Source organism: Desarmillaria tabescens (genome assembly GCF_030435595.1).
Source record: "Desarmillaria tabescens strain CCBAS 213 chromosome Unknown EV420scaffold_186, whole genome shotgun sequence".
Taxonomy (NCBI): Eukaryota; Fungi; Basidiomycota; class Agaricomycetes; order Agaricales; family Physalacriaceae; genus Desarmillaria; species Desarmillaria tabescens.
Genome location: NW_026848485.1, coordinates 28,640 through 53,142, shown reverse-complemented (window position 1 = coordinate 53,142; position 24,503 = coordinate 28,640). Strand labels below are relative to the sequence as shown.

The window sequence follows — 24,503 nt, the reverse complement described above, 5'->3', positions numbered from 1 at the left end:
ACTGACGTCGACGTTTTTTTTTTTGAGTAAGTCATCAGCGACCACCTGGACCATTGTTTCTCTATTCCAACAGGGAGTATATGGGAGAGGCCTGCGTTGAATTTATGCCTTGTATCCATACTCTGTGTATACCGATGAATTTTGCAACGTAAGAGAAAGGCAACTTGTCTTACCAAAATACAAAGCGACTTCGACTGCCACTCCCAGTGAATATCCACCACTGCTGAACATATCTCAGCTCCCACGAAATTGTCCTTAGCGACGTTCGTAACGCATGATGATGCTGGTCCGTGGTGGACCAGGTGAGGAATTAAGTGCACGTGGTAGAGATCTGCTACAGTCGGTCCGTGTGCCGGGTGAGCGTTTCTTCTTAGTCTGTGGCACGTTTCGTGTCGGCACAGAGCCCCAGCGTTCCTTTTTGGGACCTCGCCCGGTTATCTATCTATCTTGGTTCTGTGTCCATGATGCACCGCGAATGTCACTCTGACAAATGTCTCGACAATTACTAGCGGTTGTCTGTCATCAAAATGTCTCGAATATTTACAGTTTAAAACGCTCATGGTTCTAAATTACTTTAATCAAATGCTCTATACTAAGGGAGTCTACTGGTTCGCTTTTTCTCGTCGAGTCCTCCCCATCTTGTAGCCCCATTGTATCTGGTGCGCAAGATGTATATCTACATCAAGGTCTTGCGCATATCTCAACACGAGACCCGGATTTTGTTGGAAGGCTCTACCGCACAATACCACATCAGCTAGACTGTCTTCCAACACGCCTTGCGCGGTGTGACCATCAGTTATGCCTCCTACAGTGGCAACCAGTAATCCAGGATTGGTTCTCCTCACGGCATGTGCTAACGGTGACTGGTACGCAGGACCAGGAATAATCTTCTGCTTGTTGTTGTTGCCACCAGCCGACACATCCAAAACATCGACGCCATGAGCTGCGAGAATAGGCGCGATTCTGACGGTATCCTCCGAACGCCACGAGGGGACATCGGGGAGCGTCTGTTCTACACATTCACTGCCTGATATTCTAGTGGACCAGCATGTTAATAATCGACCATTGGTATCAATCAAACCAGCTCACCTGTAGAAAAGCGGCATGCCGGGAGGCATCACAGATCTAATCGCGTCGATTACTTCCAAAGCGAAACGAATACGGTTTTCAAAGCTTCCACCATATTCATCGGTGCGATGGTTACTAGTTGGACTCATGAACCCAAACAGCAAGTAACCATGCCCACCATGGACCTCGAGAGCATCGAACCCGACTTTCACAGCTCTCTCTGCTGCCTTCCTGAATGCATCCACCACCTCTTTGATGCTCTCCCTCGACATCTCTTTCGGCAACGGATAGTCGTCATTGAATCGAAGCGGCGACACAGCATAGACATTATCAGCCCATCCTCCAAGCTCCGCCGTCGCCAATTTAGGGCCAGGTAACCATGGTGCGGTGATGGACGCTTTTCGTCCAGCGTGTCCCAGCTGCATCGCGATCTTCTGGCTCTGTGAATGTGCAAACTCGACGATAGGCGCCCAGAGAACCGCATGTTCGTCCGACCAGATACCAGCATCTTCTGGGGTGATGCGGCCCTCTGGAACGACGGCTGTAGCTTCGGTGAACGTAAGTCCAGGACCACGGGTGAAGATGCCGCCAACTATGAGACGATGAGATGCTATCAATTACAAGATATATGAAGCCTACGGTGCGCGAAATGCCAGGGGGTTATCTTGCCATCCTTTGCTGAATATTGGCACATGGGCGATACCTATACCAAGGAGGCATTGAGAACCTTGTCATCGCCTCGTAAGGTGACTTACAAAGATCCTGTTCTGCACAGTCAAGCCTCGTATGGCGAGCGGCTGAAAAAGAAGCGGTATAGGTTTGTCATCGGGTTGGGAAGTGGCTGCGGTCCCAGCAGAGGGGTTTTGCTCGGGTGTGAAGAAAGAGACGCCTTTTGCTGCGATGTTAGCAGTCATGAGAACGATGTGAATGGCTGATAAAGAACTAAATGTTGGTCTTGTCTGCAGCTTTTTATAAGTGGCCCGCGATAAGATTTCGGTAGCATTCCTCTGTACACCGCCCTGCGTGACTGAATAGAAAGGCTGAGAAACTCGGAGATCAGTTTCCGGGTCCTGAGCTGTCCTGAAATTTAGATAGACTTGGTTCTATATCATACTAAAAGTGATTTCAAGACTCGCCTGCTTCCTACTAAGTGAAGGACATCCAACGGTTCAGGTCCACCTTGTTCAGCAGCTCCAATAGCAGTAGATAGCACCATACGATGAGAGCATATTCGAAAGGCCTTTTTTGATCCTAGGAGAAGCAACTCAGATGAAAGCTTTCAAACGGAATTCCCCCAAAATCCGTTTCGAACGTGCTCAAATCCACATGAGGAAACTTGAATTGCTTCCGGAAACCTCACCGCGTTGTCAAAGACTCCATCTTGGCTACTCGGAGGAACACCTCCGTGTACTGTTCGCATTACTGTGCAATCTCATCATGAAATATGCCACCGAGGCACTTGTACGTCTGTGAAGATGGCGGGGTTACTATGGGGTAACATGCAGGATGTAATATATTGAATAGCACGCAGGGTTGACGTGGCTCCGAGTCTCCGACGGCGTACACCACTGTTCTAGACGAGCGTGAAGGCGATGTATCATGAGAGGTTCGACCTATATCAATTGATCCACACGCTTCCCCCTAGTCCTGTGTTCCTTGAGGACCGACGGTGGTTGGATGACAATCGTCACAGGCTCACGATGCACAGGATAGCAACTTTCATCTCTTTCTCTTGATTTTCATTTTGGTACAACAGACAGACAGTGCAGGACAATGAAGAAAAACAAGATGTAGATAAGAAACCGAAGTACAAGACGTGAACAAACAAGGAACGAGTAAATGAATTCAGATATCCAAGCCCCCAGGCCCGAGAGTCCGGCTGCAAAGCTAGTTTACGAGAAGCATGCCTGAAACTGCATGCCGCACAAGACAGAAAAGAGACAGAGATATCATAGATCGCCCAGGTAATGGAAGGCGCTTGCTCGCTCATACTACCACGAGTACATAGAAGCCAGCGCTCTCAGGCCCAACTCGAGGCATTACTGAAGGTTAGATCGCAAAGCGGGAGTCATTTTCCGAGTTATATTTAGTAAAGAAGCGAGAGACGGAGGGAAAGAATCGGAGGAGACGTCAAATCCATAGAGACAGTGCCACCATTCTAAACTTATAAGAGTTGCTGCGTGAGGTTAAAAGGTCTGGGACAGCGCAGTATTATTACGATGGGTACTACTCATACCCTGAGCTTATCCAGAATCTCATCTACATCTTGTCCAATCTCAGATTGTTGTGACATCCTGTGACACAACACCATCATTACGTTTTCATGTCTCTTTCTAAAATAAAGTTTTTTTATACGACCTGAATTGAACAGGTTCCTATAGTGATGGGTAATTGAAAACAAAATTCCTATTCATTTGTTTATCCACAAAAATTGTTGACTAAGTCACCTTACTGAGAAGGCCGCCTAGCTCTCTTCCCTTGGTAAGAATCAGAATCCGTCAACCAGAACCCGGAACTGGAGAGTCCGAGAACGTCGGTGTCCTAATGCTCAGATCTTTCCTGGTGGTAGTACCTGTCCAGCAGCACCATCCTGTAGACTGTGACCATCCTGGCTATTTGTGACTGAGTTGAGCTCCTCGTTGCCTTCGACGCCTAGCTCGATGTCCTTCAACACCATGCTCGACGGGGCAGTCGAGGTCTCCCGACGCCTGCCTATTTTAGAATAGAGCCATCGAAGAAGCGAGATCTGCTCGGATTAATTATTGTAAGAAGATCCATTCGTGATCAAACTCAATGGCAGGTTGAATGAACGGCCATCAGGATCGCATGTTTCAGCAGTGTTGGCATCAATTATGTTTTCCGCCGTGTCTGTTGTTCAATCGTCAGGTGACGGGTTCGATTCCCCATTTCCACCTATTCCGACATCTTTTGATTTGACGGAGAATACAGAACACGACAAAACAGCTGATTTAGAAGCGGCAGTGATTGTGACGCTTGGGATTAGGCGGTTAAGCCAGAAGATGGAGGGAACACAGCGGAGCATGAGCATGGTCTCCCCTCCAGGATGAATTGTAGACCGATAGCAGTAGGCTCAGCTAAGCGATTAATATTGAACTTTGCAGGCCAGTAAGTAGCTGACGCGTATGTCTATTCCATGACGGTCTTTCCTTCCGGGCATAATGATCGTGGAGTGACATCTGAACGGGATGATGGAACGTGCGCATGCACGTCTATCCTTCCTCCAGAAACAAATTAAGTAATGTCCTCTTCCTCTCTGCACTTATCATTTAATTCGTACACGCTAAGCCATCACACACATCCACTCTAAATACAACACGTAGTGCGACGACTTCCCGCACAGATATCATCTGCGGGTAGCATTCGCCGTCCTCCGATACCCTTTCCACCCCGCGTGTCTTTGAACCTGCCGGTTTCCACATCATCTGCACGTGCCCCGTCATCTATGCGCGACTCATACCGTCGCAAGGCAGACAGAGTTGCGTCAATGTTGCTGAAATCAGTTCGGGATAAACGATGATAGAATCAGCCGATGGACATGGCACTTGCACGCATGTTCCTCGGCAGTGGCTGGGCCACTACAGAGTGAAATCGCTAATACAGTCAGCGATGGATACGGGGATGCATCTCAGGTCGAGTAATTCGCTGCGCGTTTCTTAAAGGAGGGAGGGAGGGCGGCGAACAGGAGACGGGATGGATGCCTGCTGTGAAGGCGAATCCATGAAGCCAGCCGGTGACGTGGGTAGAGCGAGAGATCCTATGGGAAGGCGCTTGGGTGCGAAGAAGATCCAGTAACGTATCCTCTCTGCTTTGTGGTGTGCTGGAAATGATGCAAGTAATTAGGGTACGAGTGAGTACAATGAAGGAGCATCGATCTAACCTTTACAAAGAGGAAATACCATAGAGAAGCGTTACGTCGCCGTACTAGAAACAGCCTGAAACACCAACAAAATAGTGCTTTTCGCATCAACGAAGAGTCTGAGCATGGAACGCCTCCTGCAATATTAGGTGAGATGGAAAGCATGATGATCGCTGCGAAGAACCTACCTAGCACTAGAACGATGACTTGCAGGATTATTTGTACGACGAGGAGGCTGTGGGTGCATGAATGCTGGCTGTGCGTCGTGACCGAATCAGGAAGGATGGAGGGGTGTTGATAACACTGGACATCTAGTCAAAGGTCGTTAATAAGAAAAGTTTACAAATATGCTATTGCTCACCTGCATCATGCCTATCATAGCTCTCTGTCCCGAGCACATGAGCATCCAAAATCGGGAATCCTGTTGCGAGCAGAAAACAATACGACACCCTCCATGGAGGTATTTGGAAATCGGACTTGTCTTCACATCCTTTTCCGTGCATATACTTAACGAGGAATATCAGTAAAGTATATCGGCTGGACGAAGGGAGAACTGACGAGAACTAAGTAAAGCTGTGGGCCAGGCGTTCCAATGTTCTCAATCAACACGCAATGACCCCAGCTACCCAAATTCCCAGTTTTCCGGAGCAAATTTAGGTCCATGCATCGTAGCACGTTCACTTCTGCTTCAAGCGCAAGAATTAGCATTGGAGTGGCACGAGAAGACTACCAACATACCCTACAGACGAGGAAATGATATAGTAGATGGCATGCCGTACATCGTCTTCACATGCGCGAGAGAGGAAATGAAGTTGCGACAGACAAAATCCGGAAAATATGGCCATACCACACGCAAGAAGATGCCTGACTGACGGAGTCTGCAGGCCGACATCTTACTACGACGCTGATGAGACGGGGAGCAGAAGGTCGTAACGGCAACTAATCGATCCGGCGTGACAGGATGACAGGAAGTAGTGTGCGTCACTGTAAACCGACGGACGAGTATTGGGGTGCAATCACGAGGCTAATTTTGATGACCCGGCTCAAGAGTCAGCATCTAATCAATCTTAGCAGAAAACTTAGCCAGATAGGCAATGGCTCACCAGAATGAACAGATCTTGGCACAAACGCAGCTCTCTATCTCCTAGGTGGTTGTTCCACGCTCTTCAGCTATAGTCTGCGTCATCCAAGGGGTGCCAGTGATGGGTCAGAGCCGCCGATGTTGTCGTATCAACACCCAGATGAACAACGCTCGTTGATCAGATCTATCTCAGATCTCAGATACAGAGGTGTTGGAGTCGATGGAGGAAGTCGGTGCGGAATCGGCCGCGGTGCATAGAGCTGGGCGCGTTGAGGGAGAGAGGAGAGGAAAGAAGTCCGAAATTGAAATTCCCGTGATCGGCAATCAAAACCCTTACTCTGGCCCTAAGTAACACCGCCAGCTCATGTTGTGAAGACAATAATAGTTAATCCCAGCGATGGTCACCACCAAAAGGTTCATTAATGACTTTCCTAGTGAAATACTGAGACTGTTTCCAGGACTTGAAATGTTGAACTTTGAATCGGAGCATTCAGTGTAACATTGACCATGAAATTACGATGGTACACAACAGATATCTGAGTCATCCAACCCCATGCGAAGGAATTAAGTAGGTATTAGTATCTTTCTCTTCCCAGGGAATGATATATTGAGTTGTAACTCAACATGCCCAGCGGCCAAAAGTATAGTTTCAATCTCTCATTGTTAACCAACAGATTCGAACCATCGGTGCCACTGCCTCCAACATTTCTGGTCTGCTACCTGCAACCTGTCGTATGGAGAGGGATGGTAGGTAATGTGAAGCGATTATTTTATTCTGGTGGGACTGAGGGCATACACTCACTGTTGCGATACGCGATATGACATTTTTCAATTTGACATCGACTTGTAACCGCTCCCATATATATCTGGAACCGATGTCCAAAAAATAAAAAATATGTTGAATCTTCCAGCGTATATCATTGTCCGGACTCGAACCGGGGCACTTCGGACCCTACCTTTGATCTATGATGGTACTTCCTACTGAGCACATAAGAGCACCGACAAGAAGAGCTGGCGAGTTTCCTGATACCGGCCAAAATCGAGAAAAAATCGCTGGTTGGCTATATACTTGCACAACCCCTTACACAACACCATCCCTGGGACTTGAACTGAGGTTTTAGACCCAGCTATACTGCCGATCTATGACGGTGCTTTAAATAGTGAATTGTAGTATCACAAAAAATGCTACAGGCAACACGCTCTACGAAGACAACTGAGAGAAAAATGATACCCTAGAAACGATGATGAGCTGCCCCATGAAATCGAACCACAGATAGCCTTCCATTACACTGTTGATCTACTTTGCCACGAGAACGCAGGCTTCTGAGAGGAGGATGTAGAACGGAACAAACGTGATCATCAAGGCAAGGAGGGCCTTTATATCTATTGACGTCAGGAGGTAACATGCAGGGATGGGGGTGGAGAACGTTACCGCAGACACCAACAGAGAGCTGGCCATGGTTTGAACTTCTTGGATGGTTTTCTGATAGTTTATAGTTCTTTAGGACAGGGAATGCTACCTAGTTGTTCTCTTTCGATCCTAACCTTGCATAGGTTGCAAAAAGTGGTCACTACCGCGATTCATCTTTAGGGCGGACCTACGGAATCGAACCTCAGATGTGCACCGTTACGCCTTGATCTACGTCGGCATGAGATATGAATGAGGAAGAGCTTACGTTCGAATGGCCCCTTTGTTATCGTCTCTTGGTAGGTTCACGGGCTCGCTCTCAGTCGTAGTAACTTACGTCTTTTCAGGTTATTCAAAGAAGTCAAGCCGTTGTGTAGATGGGATACTCTGCTGCAGGGTATTAGGGATCAGCACCGGTTTTGGAATTAATTTGAACCAGAAAATGGAGCGGAAGAATCGGATTGGGCGGGAAGTCCAGGCTCCGGATGTTTGTTGAGGATAGAAATGTATCTTATGATATCGTACAATAGTAGTTCACGACGAATAATGACCTAGTAATCATGAGTACAAGCGATAGCACCTAAATGGTCTAAAACGTAATGACAAATAGTCCCTTGTTGCAGCGTATCAAGTTAACACAAGCCATGACGACCGCGGCGAGGACGCCTTCCATCAAAGAAACGCGTTTGATGGTTGCTACAGCGCTGGTACTTGCCACCACGATGGTATTTTGCAGCGACATGCCTCGGATGTGACACTCAATGAGGTGGACACAGTTGCAAGCGAGCCTTGGGCACTGTTTGTGTCGAGGATAGAGACCTGAAGGCGATTTGGTACTGTAAGCGCTCTGCTGCTTTCGTGTAGAAAGAAAAGAGGTTTGGAACGTACAGTGAAAGGACGCACTCAAACGCGACAGATCGGCAAAGAACTTCGAGCTGGTGCTTGATACTCTAGCTCAGGTTCGTAATCTCTCCTCGTCATTAAACTCGAACTTGAAGTCGTGTTCTCTCCAATCGCCATCCTAGCAACACCTCTTGGAATACCGGAACTCGACACCCTGCCAATACGTCTTCATTCAGAGAATGATCAGGTTGTGGAAAAGAACAACGTACTGGCGCGAACATTGCTTCTAGCTCTGTATTCTATCCATCCGCTCGTCTCGGATTCTTTTCTGGATGAAATAGCGAAGGCCCTGGATGTTCCAAATTGTGTGGAAGGAAGTTCTACCTCCTGGCAGACTATATATTCTGTCTGCCAAAGTTCCTTAGACTCCGCTTGTTATATCCTCACACATTTTCTTCCCTCCGGAGGTAGATAAACTACTTGTATTGCCACTAGGTATGCAAGCACCACTGTAGATGATCCTGATGCCAAGCTCACAATACGTCTATTGAAAAAAGACATTCCTCGCATATCACTCATATGAGGATTCGAACCCCACACAGTGACTACATCATCTTGGCTATCGCATAGCTGATAACATTACACAAAACATCTCTGATCGTCACCTGTCTCGTTCTCACCCCTGGGTAGTGTCCCACATCTTGTGCTTCGAACCGTGACTTTGCAGACCAACCCTGTAAGTCGATAACGGACATAAGGTAAAACTCGTACTCACTGCTGAAATATTAGCCAACTTCCCTTTCAAGACAGACATGGGCCAGTAGAGTTAGTTAATCTCTCCATGTCGTGCTGATCTTCTAATTTTTGTTTGCGAAACCGTTCAAACTCAAATTCTGATACCACTGATAGATATCGAAAATAGAAGACATGCATGCATATGAAGATTACCTCCAGCAGTGTCGTCGTCGAGGTCTCGTCAATCTCACCCCCTGGATGTCTTCGAAACAGGTCGAAATATTCGCGTGGTGATGTACTACGGTGAACGAAGGATCTTAGCCTTGCTTCGTCAACAGGAGGGCGTGCCGCAGGGCGGAGCCGGATATTGCCGAAGGTGCTTGCTCTCCTTCCCGCTATCATCATCCGTCGTAACTTCTGCCATTGTTTCCTTACAACTACATCTCGAATTATCCCTGCTTCCTCTGCTCAATACTGCTACCTGATCCAAGAAACGATGTTTTCAGATTGATGGCCATATTCTTCGGGAGACGGTACGTGACTGGTTTTTTTCGTTACTAGTCTTCAAATTGGCATTCAAACTGAGAAACAGCTCTCGCGCTTACCTCTCTTCTTCACTTGCTGGACTCTCCCTCACTCATAAGGATTGCGAACAATGTAAACTGCTGCATGGTGCCTGATGAAAGATGGGGAATTTTCAGGGAACGTTACAGAGGGTGCGTGTTTTTTGTTCATGGTACACTGTCATTTATCGTTCTTCTGGACAGCCCTTGACATCGTTCCCGCTAGTGGTCTGCACTGGTTCAGTATCGCATCTCTCAGTCTTGATGCGAAAGAGATTCTGACTCTCAGCGTGTATCACCCACCAGCAGGCATAGTGTCTCAATATCGAGCAAGGATATTGTGATGGGAATGCACAGTCTCCTTTGGTGCGTACTGAGATTTCCGGTTTGCTTGTGAGTCGCTTGATCGCTCTTCTAAAAACCCGATAGGTTACATCATTTGGAAGAACGAACTCGTATACCCTCGTGCACTTCCGAGTCCCTTACAAACGCATCGTCTGGAAGATGGATATGCCATTGTAGCAAGTCCCCATGAGCCATAATCGCGCTTTAAGGATTCTTTCTCGCACTGATGTGTCTCATCCATGATTTCCTCGACCTCCATTATTCCTCATTTCTCGTGCCATTTCAACGAAGACTCTTGGAGAAGGCATCTGCAGATGCTGCTATGATGCATATATGCTGTGATTTTGCGTACTGGCAAATGCCGATGGGTGACCGCCGGTTTTGGACTAACTGGGGTAATTTATGAAGTGTACATGCTAGTACACGGTGCATATTACGTCTATTTCGGTATTGTATTCAGCTCATTGGATTTCCAGAGTCGTTCAGCACAAATCCCTTCAATCTAGGACAAAGATCTGCCATCCGACCATCTAGCGCACCTTTCCATCACTTACAACCTGAATGTTTGCATCACTCTTGCGCTTATTGCGATCCTCTGTCTCAATCGTTGCAACATTGCGCCTTCAAGTTGTCGAGCTCTAACACGGAGGGTCAAATTTCCCATGCTTGATTTTGCCTACGCAATATCCAGATGACTCCCTAAATCTTCCAGAAGCTCGGTCATGAGTCTCCCTTCTGTCATTTTCAGCTAATAAATATTCTTTACTTCACAAACGTTCAACTGCTTCCTGGTGCAGGAAGGCATATTTGAGCAATCCGCATCTTTTTTTCGCACTGCCACTCTGTGTATGTGCGGAGTTTCACTCGCCTGTGCTGTTTGCATCTGTGCCGGCACGTCCTCATTCCCTTTTCCCTTACGTGCCCTAAACTTCTCTAACCCGACCCTTTCTCCCGTGCATCTCTTCCTAGCCGTCGTGAGTGGCTTTCTCCTCCGATTCTACGACGGGATCCCAGTTAAGTATCCGCATCAAGCTTCTGCCGAAGAACAGAAGCACCGATGCGGAATCTATATGTTATGTATTCAGTTCTCAGCCTGCCCAGGACAGAAACTGGTACCAGCATGGGGGCTATACCACACCCTTTTGCTAACTTGATTGATACAGTAAGAAGGTCATTTCGTCGTGTATTGCACTATGTTTATAAGACAAAAGCTATCAAATCCATCGATCATGTCCGTATTGGCACATGGATAATCGAATGCCAGTCTACTATGTACTCCAAGGAGGGCTTCATGAAATATCGCAATCTCAAGACGATGGAATGAGAAGAAAGGTTTTCTCTTTCGTAACATGAGATCTCTGCGATAATGTGAAGAGATAAAAGTATCTGCGTATTTTAAATGGGATTAAGTTGTGTTGGTGGAACGAATCAAAGGGCAGTGCCGCAGTGGACCAGTGGGCGCTTCGAAGGGTTAAGTGCACATCAGCTGATCAAGCCCAAACATTGCACTACTGACAAATGCCGTTACGAACATACCATCTTTACGTCCTCCACCCATCATGTCAGATCGCGTTTGTAATATCTACAAGCTCCAACTCATTCGAAACGGACATGGGCAGCCATTCTGGTACCCGGAACCAGATACAAGTGTTGAGGAGGAGTATACCCGAACCGGTGTATGTCCTGGAGATGTTGGCATCCTGAATGACAGTGGGGGTTTCGACTTTCTGTTCAATATCTTCAGACCAGCCGGACATCCAAGGCATGGCAACAATGTACCACCCGATTTCGAACCGCTTACCATGCCAAACCCCGATGCTCCCGGACCAGTGAGACGAACAGAGGGTTGCCTTCCTCATGTTGTTGTGAGCAGGCATTTATGTTCCTCAGAGAAGTCTGGGAAAGCATCTGTTAAGGCATCCAGGTGCGTATACGATTCAGTTACGTGTGAGAAGATAAATAATAGTTATTTCTTCTAGTAGCCTCGCTGCCGAAGGTACTTACCAATACAGCACTTCTCAGGACCATGCTGCCACCTTGAGCCTTCCAATTAGTGCGACCAGATACGACTTCATGAACATCGCAAAGGTCAAGCAGTACATTTATCAAAATTGGGAGTCATGGTACGACTATGCTACGAACCCAGATCATCGCGGTCTTTTGATGCCGGAGAAATCTCTTTACGTTGTCACTGGATGCGACAAGACAAAGGAATGGACTACAGCAGTAGTAACCAAGCCAGGTGGAACGCAAACACTGGGGTTTACGTTAAACATAGGCGCCGCAAACGGAGAATCGACATCCCATGCGATGTGTGATCCTGGCGTTATTAATGAAACCCGCACCTTTCCTGATGCTTCTGTTACCTACATGAGCTCTCCTGGAGAGTTTGAAAACCAGTGTGTCTTTGCCCGTGGTTATACCATAACTCCTGGGGATCCTCCCAGTCGTCTGTTCAGCCTACGTTCGCGGTCGGAGGTACAACTAGAAAGGAACCCCCCGGAGGAAGGGAAACCTTCGCGATTTGTCCCTTCCACGCGAAACACCAGGAGTACTACTTTTTCCGGCAGTTCTTCCGGGTCTTCCTCTTCTATTGGAGGAACATCACATGCCGTGGAGAAAATTCAACTTCCTGTAGACTCGGCGCATGACTGGGAGACCGAATCGGAGCCGATGCCGGACCGTGTGTGTGAGAAGGTGACATCTAAACTTAACCATCGCCATCACCTGAAACCCTAATTATTGGCCTCACAGCTCGTAAATCCTTCAATTGAAATTAACACATACTTATTGGCCAAGGTGTGATGCATTATTCTATAGCAGAGATGTCACGCTGACATGCCTTTCAGTATCCGATGCTTCGCGTAGCCATTTCCCATGATGAAGATTGGATGAATATCATGGGCGAATACGACGATAATCAGGATGTCACCGACAACGAACTATGGTGCAGAATTAGGGATCACCCCCAAATACAGTCATTGCTGGAGTTTAGGAAAGTGTTTGCCAGTGACGATGTAGATGGCGGGCACCACAGGGAAGTCGAATTTCTTTCCAGCTCCTTGCCTGTTGAGCGTTCACCGTCGAATACACCCTCTCGCGAACACTTGCTGCAAGTGCAGGCGCGCATTTCCCAGGACCACACAAGTATTTTTGTCAATGGAATATCATCTGTGTTTGCATTATCACACATGTCACCACCTGCAGCATATAACAGCCCACTGCCTTCAACATCACCTCGTGCAGGCAATTCTGTCTCGCCTGTGCCCTCGCCGCCGCCTGTCAGTTCTTCCTCATAAAGTGCTGTGTGAAACTATCTCATGTTGTTTTCTCTATAGCTCCCATACGACTCCCCTAGCTCTCAGCTCGGGAAAGTGACATACACTCACAGGGAGCAGGCTCGTTTTTTCCGGGAGGCGGTGACTATTGGGCGGTCTCCTGCTGGATACCCATTTGTTCCACAAATCATGTACAAACCTCATACCAGCAGCGACCGCCATCGATATGTGGAGGAGGTTAATCTGGATCCGCCAATATATTTTTGGGTTCAGGATCCGTCAGAATGCGGTTTGGCATTGCCTGACGCCTTGCATTCACGGGTCAGGCGCCTAATTGATCGTGACGAACCAATGTTCAAGGACCGAGGACCAAGCATTTCTGTGAGAATCGAAGTGAATTATTCCATTCCTTTCTATTACTTTCATTGAATTGCGTCCCAGTGGCCTGGGTACCTTCCGTGGAGTCGACAGATCCCAGCAAGAGATTTTAGAACACCGCCGTGTCCTATCACCCGCTCTAAATTGGCTAAGAATGTAGCAAAATGTGTGCAGCGATTTATTCAGGTTTGTACAAATCTTTGTATCGGATACCGTCTTTCTAAGCTACTGTAGGAACGACAAGCCGTACCAATGGAAGACGACTCAATCCCTGACTGGCGAGTTGGTACACAACCGAATACAATACGAGTCGAGGATCTTGTTCTTGTTAGCTTGCATCATGTGTCCATGGGATCTTGGCAGCCTCATCTTAGACTTCGTCGGCCACTGCTGCAGCCGCAATGGTCCATCTAACTATATTGCTTCGGTTCAATATATATTACTCGGCTCCACACTGAATCAGTCTTCCACTGTCAATCTACTATTCAAAACACAGATTCATATTCAACATGTTACACATACGGTACCAAGTCTGATGGCAGGTCCTATTCAAGATTTGCGAAGCCCTCAAGAGTCGAAAACTATTCATCGTACGGTTGTAACTATAACAAGGGTACATCTAGGTGGCACTGCGATATACACAGCTTCCGAATAGCGATATGTATCAACGTCTTGGGGCTCTGTGTTACAGCCGTTCAATTCTAGATTGACGAGAGAGACGCTACGGTATTCTCAACGATCACAAGAATGACAAGAATGAATGGACCTGATTGGCCACTTACATGAACGTGTTTGATATCAATCACGCTCGTGAATATCAGGGGAAAAAATTCTGATGCAGGGAATGTTCCTGTGATACACACGGAGAGGGATCTGATAGCTGATAGGCGCTGGGAATCGAAGGAAAAAAGGTTCAGCGAGCATGTCTGGGTTGTGGAGTTTAAGACGATGGTGATCTTTTACTGTAAAGATCGTAGAGGATGTGCTCCTCTGTGAGACCGATAGAGGAGGATTTCCCGGTCCGTGAAGTCGACGATAAGGGAGGATAATTCGTGTAGGAGGTTGAGTCGGTGCGTCATTGGTTAGGAAGTGGGGAACGGTGGATCGTGTAGGGGGGGCCACCACAAAAAGTGAGAAAAGTTTACCAAGGATTATAACCAAATTGTATGGTATATAAACCAATATAAACCAATATTATCTTATATAACTGGTTTATATACCATACAATTTGGTTATAATCCTTGGTAAACTTTTCTCACTTTTTGTGGTGCCGCCTCAGCATCCTATACACAATAGACGATGAGTAACACCCACAGAATAATGATATTCGCACTTGCCCCAAAATACGCCTTCCTCACCATGACTATCCAGGCTGCCCTTCTACATGGACCTACGTACTCTCCCCATAAATATCGATTTCTTCGCTTTGAGGACGGAGGAAGGGTGTAAACAAGCGCAGGTTCTGCTAATGCGGATAAGGCTCTAATAACTCATCTCTTCCGCCTATGGAAACCTATCTTTATGGTTTTTCGACACCACAGAGATAGGAATAAGTACTGCCAAATGATGATAAGAAGAGCCCAATCTCCTCGGTAATAGCGGGAGAAGGTTCTTAGTTACAGGTGCAGAGAAAGCAGGTTGGGGCGAAATGTCCAGAAACGAGTTGTGAGAAAGAACCAGGAGAAATATTAGCTCCGTGTAGCTATGCTACTGAGAACAAGCGAAATGAATGACCTCAGCTTTGTTTTGGTTAATAGTTACATGAGTGAGATTGAAAGTTGGCCGGAATAAGCAGTAGAGAGGATAGAGCCGGAAATTGCCAAAGGTGCTCTCTTTCTGCTAGCGACATACTCAACAGTGTGATCACAACGGTATGAGCCTTCGTGGCCACAGCGCATGGCTTGCCATGTTTGGGCTGTGGGCCCGGCCGTTCCTTATTGGGACCTTGTGCCGGTACCAACACCAACACCAACACCATCGTCCGCCACGACTCGTCGTCCTTTGTAAAGACTCTCTGCCACCGTTTCTTTACAGTCTCGTTTCAAACAAACCCTCTTCGCAATGGCACCGCCTTGCGAACCAGGGAGCAAGGTTTATGTCGAGGGCTTCTTTTCTTCGGGAGATGGTACGTGACTAGTTTTTTGTTATTGCTGGTCTTCATTCTGACTCCCAGGCAGGGAAGCAGCTCTCGCGCTTCGATCTTTTCATTGTTTGCTTACTACTCGTATCCTCGTACTGCGGAGTACGAACGATGGAAACTGCTGCATGGTATGTGAGAAAAGACGGGAGATTTTCAGGGTGCGTTACGAAGGATGCGTGCTGTTGTGCGGCATGCCTTTTTCTTTTTTCATTCAGAATCTCTGGTCGACAATTGATATCTCTCCATCTAGAAGCCCATATTCATCAGCACGCTTCCGACGTCTCAGGGCCAGCTCTTAGCATGATACCGATCTTATTGCAATGGGATACGTTGCCTCTTGATCTCAGCGCGCGCGATGCATCTATCGCTATCACGGGCAATGGGTCGATATACATGATGAGGGACTTGTGTCCATAGTGGTACTCATCGGTGTTCGAGAATCTGTTTCGCGAGTCGTACAATAGGCTTGGGGTTATTTTTGTGCACAGCCTTAGCTCACGATTTCAGTTTGAAGTCGTTGACCATTGTGAGCTTATGGTTCGTTGTAACGTCTTGGCTGGAAGACGGGTATACTATCATAACATTAACAAGGACTGGCAAGCCATCGTTGTTCCCTGAAATCCTTCGTGCTGACATTTCTGATATAGGACATGTTGAGACTCCGTTAATTCTCGTTGGTTATTATGCAAAGGAAACTTTGGTGAATACTCTTCGAGGGGCGCATCTGCTGTGGATGGGACGTAGCATATACGCTGTCGTTTTGACTAAGGTGTCCTGCGGAATGCAGACGGTGGCCGGTTATGGGCTTACCGGAGGAATTTATGAAACTGAATCTTACATGCTGGTGCAGGGTGCGTCTTACATTTATTTCTGTATTACATTGAACTCATTGGTTCTTCAGCGCCAGCTTCAGATCTCAGAGACGTGCTGCGCTAATCTCTTCAATCGAAGACAAGGATATACCATCTGACCATCTGGCGTATCCTTCTATCATTTGTGACCTGATTGTACGCATTACCGTCGTCCTTATTTCGATCATTCTCTGTTTCAATCGCTGCGCCATGGAACTGTCGAGCACTGACACCCGTGAATCGAAGGAAGGAATAACCCTTGCTTTGACGAGTAATCGCTGCTTCACAGATGCACAACTGCTTTCTGAAAGGCGTATCTGATTGATCTGCATGCTTCTTTCACACTGTCACTCTGTGTATGCACGTAGTTGCGCGTCCGCTTTCCGAGCCTACATCGAGCCATCCTTATTCCCTCCTCCACTATGTGCCCTAAACTCCTCCGACCCGACATTTCCTGACGTACATCTCGTCGTAGCCATCACGGGTGGCCTAGTCCTCCAACTCTATGGCACGGTCCCAGTCCCATATCCACTATGACTCTTCTGCGGAAAGCCTATTCTCTACTATGGGATCCAACCTCCACCGGTAGGAGTAACGTCATACATAGGTTTCAGGGTACCTGCACGTCGTATGAGGGACAGAAAGAGGGGTGTTGATGTGGGAAAGATGTGAGGAAGGAATGGTAGTTATTATGGGATGACGAGGGATTCTCTCGTGCAGAATGTGTACCCCGACATGGGGACAGAGAGTAGCGGAGAAGAGAAATATAATACCTAATATGCATTAGTTCTTCCGAGAGAAACTGGTGCCAGTGTGGAGACTGTGCCACGCCGTTGCATGGATTGTGTTGTGCTCTAGTTTGTGGGTCAAAGCTTTTTATGTTTGGCGCAACTTTATTGGGTATGGAGAATCGAACACTTGGTAAAACTTCGATTGTCAATCATCTTTCATAAAGGGTACTACAGGTATTTTGCAGTTGCGTACTTTTCGTATATGATATAACACTTTTCGTAATGCACACGTCTTTGGATGTGGTAGTGAGATGCTCGAAGCTTGCGCTCTATTGGGATCTGGGGCGTGCATTCCTGTCAGTAGGATGTTCACATACAAACAAAGTGTATCCCATCTCATCGTTAGGGTGACAAGGAGGCTCCTAGTATGAAGGGAGAAAAGCTTCTGATTCATGAATGGCGCTGCCCAAAAACCTTGTTAATCCCGCTGAAATTCCGATACTGGGAATCGAACCCGGAACTGGGGAGCAGTATTGGCCTTCAGACTATCTCGGAATGGAAAATCTTATCATATGCGGGCTGCTGAATATTACTTTTCGCCATTGTGGGGATTACCACTTAGACTGCTTGCGGTGTGATGAAAAAAAGGTGAATCGATGAGAAACCCTAAGGTTCAGATGTGGGGAGTCGAACCCCTGCTGCTAGATATGTAGGCTTGTCGTGTCGGAACGGTAAAACTGACAAATCGTACGTATCTTGCGTCACCATGGGGTTTAGTTGAAACTTCCCAAAACATTTTTTTGGTAGAGGCAAGAGGGTTGATTCGAGGGATGGCAGTAGGATAATGAAATATGTCGCAGGGTAGAGAATCGATAATTCTTTTCCCTGAGTACTGAAAGGTAGCAGACTCATTGTGTAATGGCCAACTTTATCGCACTTCCGTGATGCCTTGGGGTTCGACTCCCTATATCTGAATAGACAGAGATCCTCATCTTTCAGTCTATAAATTTTGTTTCGGGACACGTTGCAATATAGCTTCCACGTAAACGTTTGACATTTGAGACCATTTGCTTTGTCCTAGGTACCTGGCGAAAGATATACGGGTCATTTGGTTTCTGGCGATAGAATGAATGCTCATATTGATGAGTGCTTTTATTTCATTTGATCCTCACGGTTAAATTCACAGTTCGGGCAATACGGTACTGGAGGTACTTACTCCCAATTATCACATTCGTTAATGGTGTACTGGAAACAGCATGTTGATTGACCGAGGTTGAGAGAACTGTATAGAGAGAAACCTCAGCGTAGGGAGGGCGAATCGCGAGTATCACCTACTGTTCAAAACATAGGTTCATATTCACGAACACGGTACCGAGTCTGATGACGCGTCCTGCTCACAATGTGCTAAACCATTGAACATCCAAATTCTTCATCATACTGCTCTGTAATTAAAACGGAGGAACATTACTACACACGCCGTCCTCAGACGTACAGGAGACGATACGAAAGACCTTAAGGACGGGAATGGCGGATATCGCCTTGACGAGCTTTGGGATTATATCTTGAGGAAGTGGGATATCCAAAACGAGCTCCTCCAGCGAGGAAAACCATTCGTGTGGGCCTGTGGTGCGAAAGGATTAATTAGTTTTACAAGGTAGGCATAGCAATCGGAACTTACATCGAAACCGCGCACCAAATGCAAGACGTCACGACATCCCGCATCTTGGCATGCATTAACAAAACATAATCTTTTGAGTGTGTTAAGATGGGTGTCTGTGAGTCGCCGTAAGGTGACGCCAATACTCATGCGGTCACCATCCGTCCCTGTACACTACTTAGTTCCTATCCAGAGAGACACAAAGAGACGCACCTAGTCCATTCACCTCCAAATCCTCGACGCTGAGAGGTCCCAAAAGAAAGCGCACATTAGGATCGCACCACGATATACACAGCTTTCGAATAGCGACGGGTATCATCTCAGCAAAGTCCTGTGGGTCCGCATTACAGCCGTTCAATTCCAAACTGAGAGACGCGACGGTATTCTCGAGGATCCCGCGAATGAATGGGCCTCGCATGAACGTGTTTGATATTGATCATGCTCATAAATACTGGGGGAAAGTATTCGGATGCGGAGAAGAGTCCCGTGATGTGTATGAAGAGAGATCTGATGCCTGAGCGATCTTCCGAACAGATATGTTACTTGCCTGATCCCGTAGTCTGCTTATACTACTCCGTGTCCAACTTGGTATCCTGGACCTTGCTTGCAAAGAAAAGGAGGTGCAGGAATGCTCCCAGGGACGCGATTTGGTTGAGATCGTCACCTGGCTCGTTCTCACCCCTGTGTAGTGTCCCACACTCGTGCTTCGCTCCGTGGTTTTGCGGACTTCACCTGTGTATTGATAATAGACATAAGATAGAGTTCGTACTCACCGTCGCTTCGAGGATGACTGCGGCGGAAGTCAAAAAGTGAGTTAGCTAAGGCTAGTAAATACTCGATAACGTTGTCCGGATCTTTTTAGTTTTCGTGGGAGAAACCGATCAAGGTACCACAGAGATATCGGAAAAAAGGAGACGCACCTGCAAATGAAGATATACCCGGCAGTATTGTTGTCGAAGTCTCGCCAATATCGCCAAAAGCTTCGATGCAGAGAAAGTAGGTACCAGATTTTGAAGAGCCTTTCAATCATATTTGGATCGGGGCAGGTTGCCCGTGAACCAAGATGAAATATTAGCACTGTCATTCCACAGCAAACGAACCCAATGAAAAGGCGGTAGCGACGGAAATGCCAGCGGAGCCGGATATTGCCGAAGGTGCCTCTGCCACCATCGTCCATCACGACTCGTTCCCTTCTTTAAACACGTTGCCTTCATGTCCTTACAACTGCGGCTTGAATTATACCTGATTCCTCTACAAAATGGGCTCACCTTGCACAGGAAGGAACAAGGTTTGGATTGAGGGCTTCTTTTCTTCGGGAGATGGTACGTGGCTGGTTTGTTTTAGTTGCTAGTCTTAATGCTGACTCCGAGGCCGGGAAATAGCTCTAGAGCTTCGATATCTTCGTTGTTCACTACGCGCATCCTCGCACCGCTGAGTATGAACGATGGAAACTGCTGCATCGCTCGTGGTGAAAGAAGGGGGATGGATTTTCAGGGAGCGTTACGGAGTATGCGTGTTTTTGTGCTAGGTATGCTGTTCCTTTTTACCCTTGGTCAACGATTGACATCACTGCCGCCTGTAGTCCACAATTATCAGCACGCTTCCGACGTCTCAGCGCCAGCAGCAGAAGGAAGTTGTTGACCATTGTGCACTTACGGGTCGTGCAGTCGATAGGGGGACGAATATACGCCACTGTTTTGACTTAGGTGTGCTGGGAAATGCTGAGGGGTGGCCGGTTATGGCTGACTGGGAGAATTTATGAGACGTACATGCCGGCACAGGGTGCGTCTTGCATTTCTTTCTGTATTATATCGAGCTCATTGGTTCTTCGGTGACACCTTCAGATCTCAGACGTGCAGCGCCAATTTCTTCAATCGAGGACAAGGATATACCATCTGACCATATGGCGTATCATATCCTTCTATCATTTACGACCTGATTGTACGTGTCACTGTCGACCTTATTCTGATCATCTTCTGTTTCATTCGTTGCGTCATAGAACTGTTGAGCACTGACTCAGATGGTCGATACACCGTGGATGGAAGGAACGAATATCCCTTGCTTTGAAGAGTAATCGTTGCTTCACAGACGTGTGACCGCTTTCTAAAAGGCGTACCGGAGCGATCTGCATGCTTCTTTCACATCGCCGCTCTGTGAATGCACGTAGTTTCACTCACATCCGCTGTCCGCATCTACCTTGCCCCGTCCTCATTCCCTGCTGCCCTATACGCCCTGAACTCCACAGACCGGACCCTTCCTCCCGTGCATCTCTTCATTGCCATCGTGGGTCGCTTACTCCTCCAGTTCTATGACGGGATCTCGGTTACGTATCCACATCACGTTTCTGCCAAAGAATAGAAGGGCCCACTCCAAATCTCTCTGTTGATTGTATGACTCTTCGGCAGGAAGCCTATTCTCCTTTATGGGATCCTATCTCCGTCGGTACGAATAACGTCGTGCGTAGGTTTCTGGGTTCCTGCACGTAGTAGGGGGAACGGGAAAAGGGGGGGATGATGTGGGAAGGATGTGGATGTATATGTTGTATTTGCGGTGTGGAGGAAATGGTAGTTATTATGGGGACGACGAGGGATTCTCTCGTGCAGGATGTGCACCCCGACATGGGGACAGAGAGTAAGCGGAGAAGAGAAATATAATACCTACATAATATGCATTCGTTCTTCCGAGAAAAACTGGTGTCGGTGTCAGTGTGCATGGATCGTGATGTGCACTCGTTTGTGGGTCAAAACTTTTTATACCTAGCCCAACTTTATTGGGATACGGGGAATTGAACCCCTATCTGCCATACACCCTAACGAATGGGTCACAAGTATCCCTTGGGACTAATAAATTGTCCTTTCGGACGATGTGAGCTCCTGCTGTTCATTGGAAAGTCTTCGATTGACAGACGTCTTTCATAAGGGTACAACATCTAGATGCTAGGACTATACTGGACGACGAGGAGGCTCCTACAAACAGTGTAAGAGAGAAAAGCTTTTGTTTCTTCAATGGTGTTGCGCAAAAATTCTGTAACATGACATCGATATTCCGATACTGGGAATCGAACCCTGAACCGGGGAAGACAGTATTAGTCTTCAGACTATCTCCTAGCGGAAAAATTATAAGTAAATCCTATCATATGTGCTGAAATACAAGGTGAGTATGACTTTGTACCGTTGAGCTGAAGCATGGGGAGTCGGAGGTCATTCCATGACTGCCACCGCCTGGGCTGTGAATAAAAAAAAAAAACAACAAATGGGAATCGATGTTCTACTCCAAGGTCAGACGTGGGGAATCGAACCCCTGCTGCTAGATATGCAGGCTATGCCACGTCCGAACGATGAGATTGACAAGTAGTACCCGTCTTGCGTCACCGTGTAGTTTAGTTGGAAACTTCCCGAAAGACTTTTCGGAAGAGAGAACAGGGCTTGAATCGAGGGATGGTGGTAGGTTAATGAAATAGACGGTGGCGGCTGTGCAGAGGAGGGATAATTTCTGTCCCTAGGTCCTGAAAGGTAGCAGACTCATTGTGTAGTGGCCAACGTTATCGCACTTCCAGGTGATACTTTGGGGTTCGACTCCCTATATCTGAATAGTAACAAAGATCTTCGTCTTTTAGTCTATAAATTTTGTTTCAGGACGCATCAAAATACAGCTTCCACATATACTTGAGATAACTGAAAATCTATTCTATGGAGAAGGGTTTCCTACATAGCCTTCGTGGACTACTTCCTCCTTCATCCCAGTGATGAGCTGCTGTCATAGAACAGATACATGTATACCAAGCCTGTCTGTTCCATTTCACCTCGCATGGTCCTACCTATGAATACCATGGTGCCTAGATTAGAGGCCGCTTCACGGTACCTGTACATTATATGCTTGATGTTGGGGCAAGCGACGGAAACGGTGTGGAGGGCTATATGGGTGTTTATGTGCGTAAGGATAGAGAGATTTTCGGAAACGCAGCAGTGGGACAAAATGAAATAAATGGCCAGTTCATCATGGTCATGAATTGTGAATTCATCTTTGTACTCGACTGCGTAATTTCTGCTCATATAAAAATTTTCTGTAGGACAACATTCGGAAATGTGGAATCCAACCCTGCAGCTTCTCAAGCAATGTTAGCCTTTACGCCATATCCAAGCATGTGAAAATGATGCAGTAGGTACCAGGTAACAGAGTGGTCTATGCAGAGTGACTTTGAAGAATCACAGTCATATGGGCGAGTCTCTTGATCACACAGGGAGTGACTCACATGGATTTCCAACCCGACGCTACTGTTTATTGGCATGTATTCTTGTAACGATCAAACGACGATGTACATGGGAAGAGTGCAAAGTAGAAACAGCTTTTCAATTGGCCGAAAGGCAGAAAGTATACGCTCTTCTACTTCCGCAAAAATTCGCCTGAAGGCTTCATAGACAGGAATTCAGATACTGGGACTCGAACCCTGAACTGGGGAGGCAGTGTTAGCCTTCAGACTATATCTGAATGGGCATCTAATGAAGGTAAAGAGTGGATGTATGCTGTTGAATATATGGCTTTGCACCGTCGATCTGAAGCTTAGAATTCTAATGCTTAATCGCAGAGGTCTCGGAAAACGTTCCACAAAACATATGAGATTCCTAGGACCTGGCCCTGAGGCGGCAAGGCAAGGAAGAAGAAAACAAAAAAGAATCACATACACTATCAACATAAGTTCGAATAGGGGATTTGAACCCCTGCAGATGCCACGTGTGTGCTATGCCATGTCCGAACGATGGATATGGAATGAGAATGAGAAGTGATACCCTTTGAGGTTCTGTTTTCAGTCGTCCTCCGTGTGGCCTTGCTCAAATGACTTTTCGGAAGAGGAAAAGGACATGATTCAAGCGTAGTGCAGGATGGCATTGGGATAATGAGACAGGCAACAGCGGGGGAGATTGAGGAGAGGTGGATTGTGGTTACTTATTGTGGCAGAAATAAATCTTCTTTCCATTTCACCGACAATCTCTTCACATGGTTATGATTATGCATTGGTTTCGTCGGAAGGTCGACCTTGGGGATCAGATCATATTTTGATTCTGAGGTAGCAGAATACTGGTGTAGTGGAAACACTTCCACACGGTAATTTGGGGTTCAACTCCCTATATCTGAGTATGGGGAAATGTTTCTGCTTTTGAGTGTATAAATTTTTCTTTCCAACCACATCATGCCATGCTAGCTGAAATTGCTGATGGGTACATGGTTGCTTTGGATTAACTACCCTGTATTCAGTTTCGGGTCATAGGATGCTTATATTATTCATATCTCTTGAAAGGATGTGAAATCCTGAGACGAACTGCGTCATTCCTTCAATGCGTCTGGATTCATGACAAGGCTTGATTGTCAATACCCAGTGACATGCAGTCCTTGGATGGGGAAAAAAGAACGTACGAACTCCTGGCCATTCACTCTAATAAGGGGACTCTAACCTCACACGGTGACTACATCATCTCATAACTAGGGACTTTACCGAATGTCATCTGACCGTCGCACTGCGAACTGTGATTATTCAGACATCCCCAAGAAA

General features: G+C 46.9%; 4 protein-coding genes across 4 annotated transcripts; 3 read left to right on the top strand and 1 right to left on the bottom strand.

The window, feature by feature from the left end:
• Positions 1 to 11,479: 11,479 nt before the first annotated feature.
• On the top strand, positions 11,480 to 12,149 carry EV420DRAFT_1282531 (uncharacterized protein; the record flags this gene model as incomplete). The annotated part of the gene is made up of 2 exons (XM_060468298.1): positions 11,480 to 11,844; positions 11,903 to 12,149. Coding segments are annotated over 2 exons (612 nt in total), but the record flags the coding sequence as incomplete, so codon positions are not given.
• Positions 12,150 to 12,642: 493 nt separating this feature from the next.
• On the top strand, positions 12,643 to 14,182 carry EV420DRAFT_398780 (uncharacterized protein). Its single transcript, XM_060481973.1, has 5 exons — positions 12,643 to 12,719; positions 12,770 to 13,201; positions 13,259 to 13,591; positions 13,640 to 13,762; positions 13,811 to 14,182. Exons 2-5 carry the CDS (start codon positions 12,776 to 12,778, stop codon positions 13,988 to 13,990), a joined length of 1,062 nt encoding a protein of 353 aa, XP_060321744.1. The 5' UTR covers positions 12,643 to 12,719; positions 12,770 to 12,775; the 3' UTR covers positions 13,991 to 14,182.
• A 1,455-nt stretch (positions 14,183 to 15,637) lies between these two features.
• On the top strand, positions 15,638 to 16,652 carry EV420DRAFT_1653978 (uncharacterized protein; the record flags this gene model as incomplete). Its single annotated transcript, XM_060478779.1, has 5 exons — positions 15,638 to 15,701; positions 15,754 to 15,874; positions 15,932 to 16,125; positions 16,181 to 16,567; positions 16,618 to 16,652. The coding sequence occupies 5 exons, from the start codon at positions 15,638 to 15,640 to the stop codon at positions 16,650 to 16,652; spliced, it is 801 nt and encodes a 266-aa protein (XP_060321743.1).
• Positions 16,653 to 17,526: 874 nt separating this feature from the next.
• On the bottom strand, positions 17,527 to 19,985 carry EV420DRAFT_1488638 (uncharacterized protein; the record flags this gene model as incomplete). Its single annotated transcript, XM_060470634.1, has 10 exons — positions 17,527 to 17,652; positions 17,813 to 17,843; positions 18,041 to 18,268; positions 18,515 to 18,580; positions 18,697 to 18,740; positions 18,774 to 18,919; positions 19,169 to 19,286; positions 19,635 to 19,687; positions 19,729 to 19,745; positions 19,876 to 19,985. The coding sequence occupies 10 exons, from the start codon at positions 19,983 to 19,985 to the stop codon at positions 17,527 to 17,529; spliced, it is 939 nt and encodes a 312-aa protein (XP_060321742.1).
• Positions 19,986 to 24,503: the final 4,518 nt, after the last annotated feature.

Coding starts and splice junctions, on each gene's coding strand:
- EV420DRAFT_398780 (XM_060481973.1), top strand. CDS start 12,776: ATGCTTCGCGTAGCCATTTCCCATGATGAAGATTGGATGAATATCATG. Junction 13,202..13,258: donor CTGTGCCCTCGCCGCCGCCT/GTCAGTTCTTCC, acceptor TTTTCTCTATAG/CTCCCATACGACTCCCCTAG. Junction 13,592..13,639: donor GCATTTCTGTGAGAATCGAA/GTGAATTATTCC, acceptor ATTGCGTCCCAG/TGGCCTGGGTACCTTCCGTG.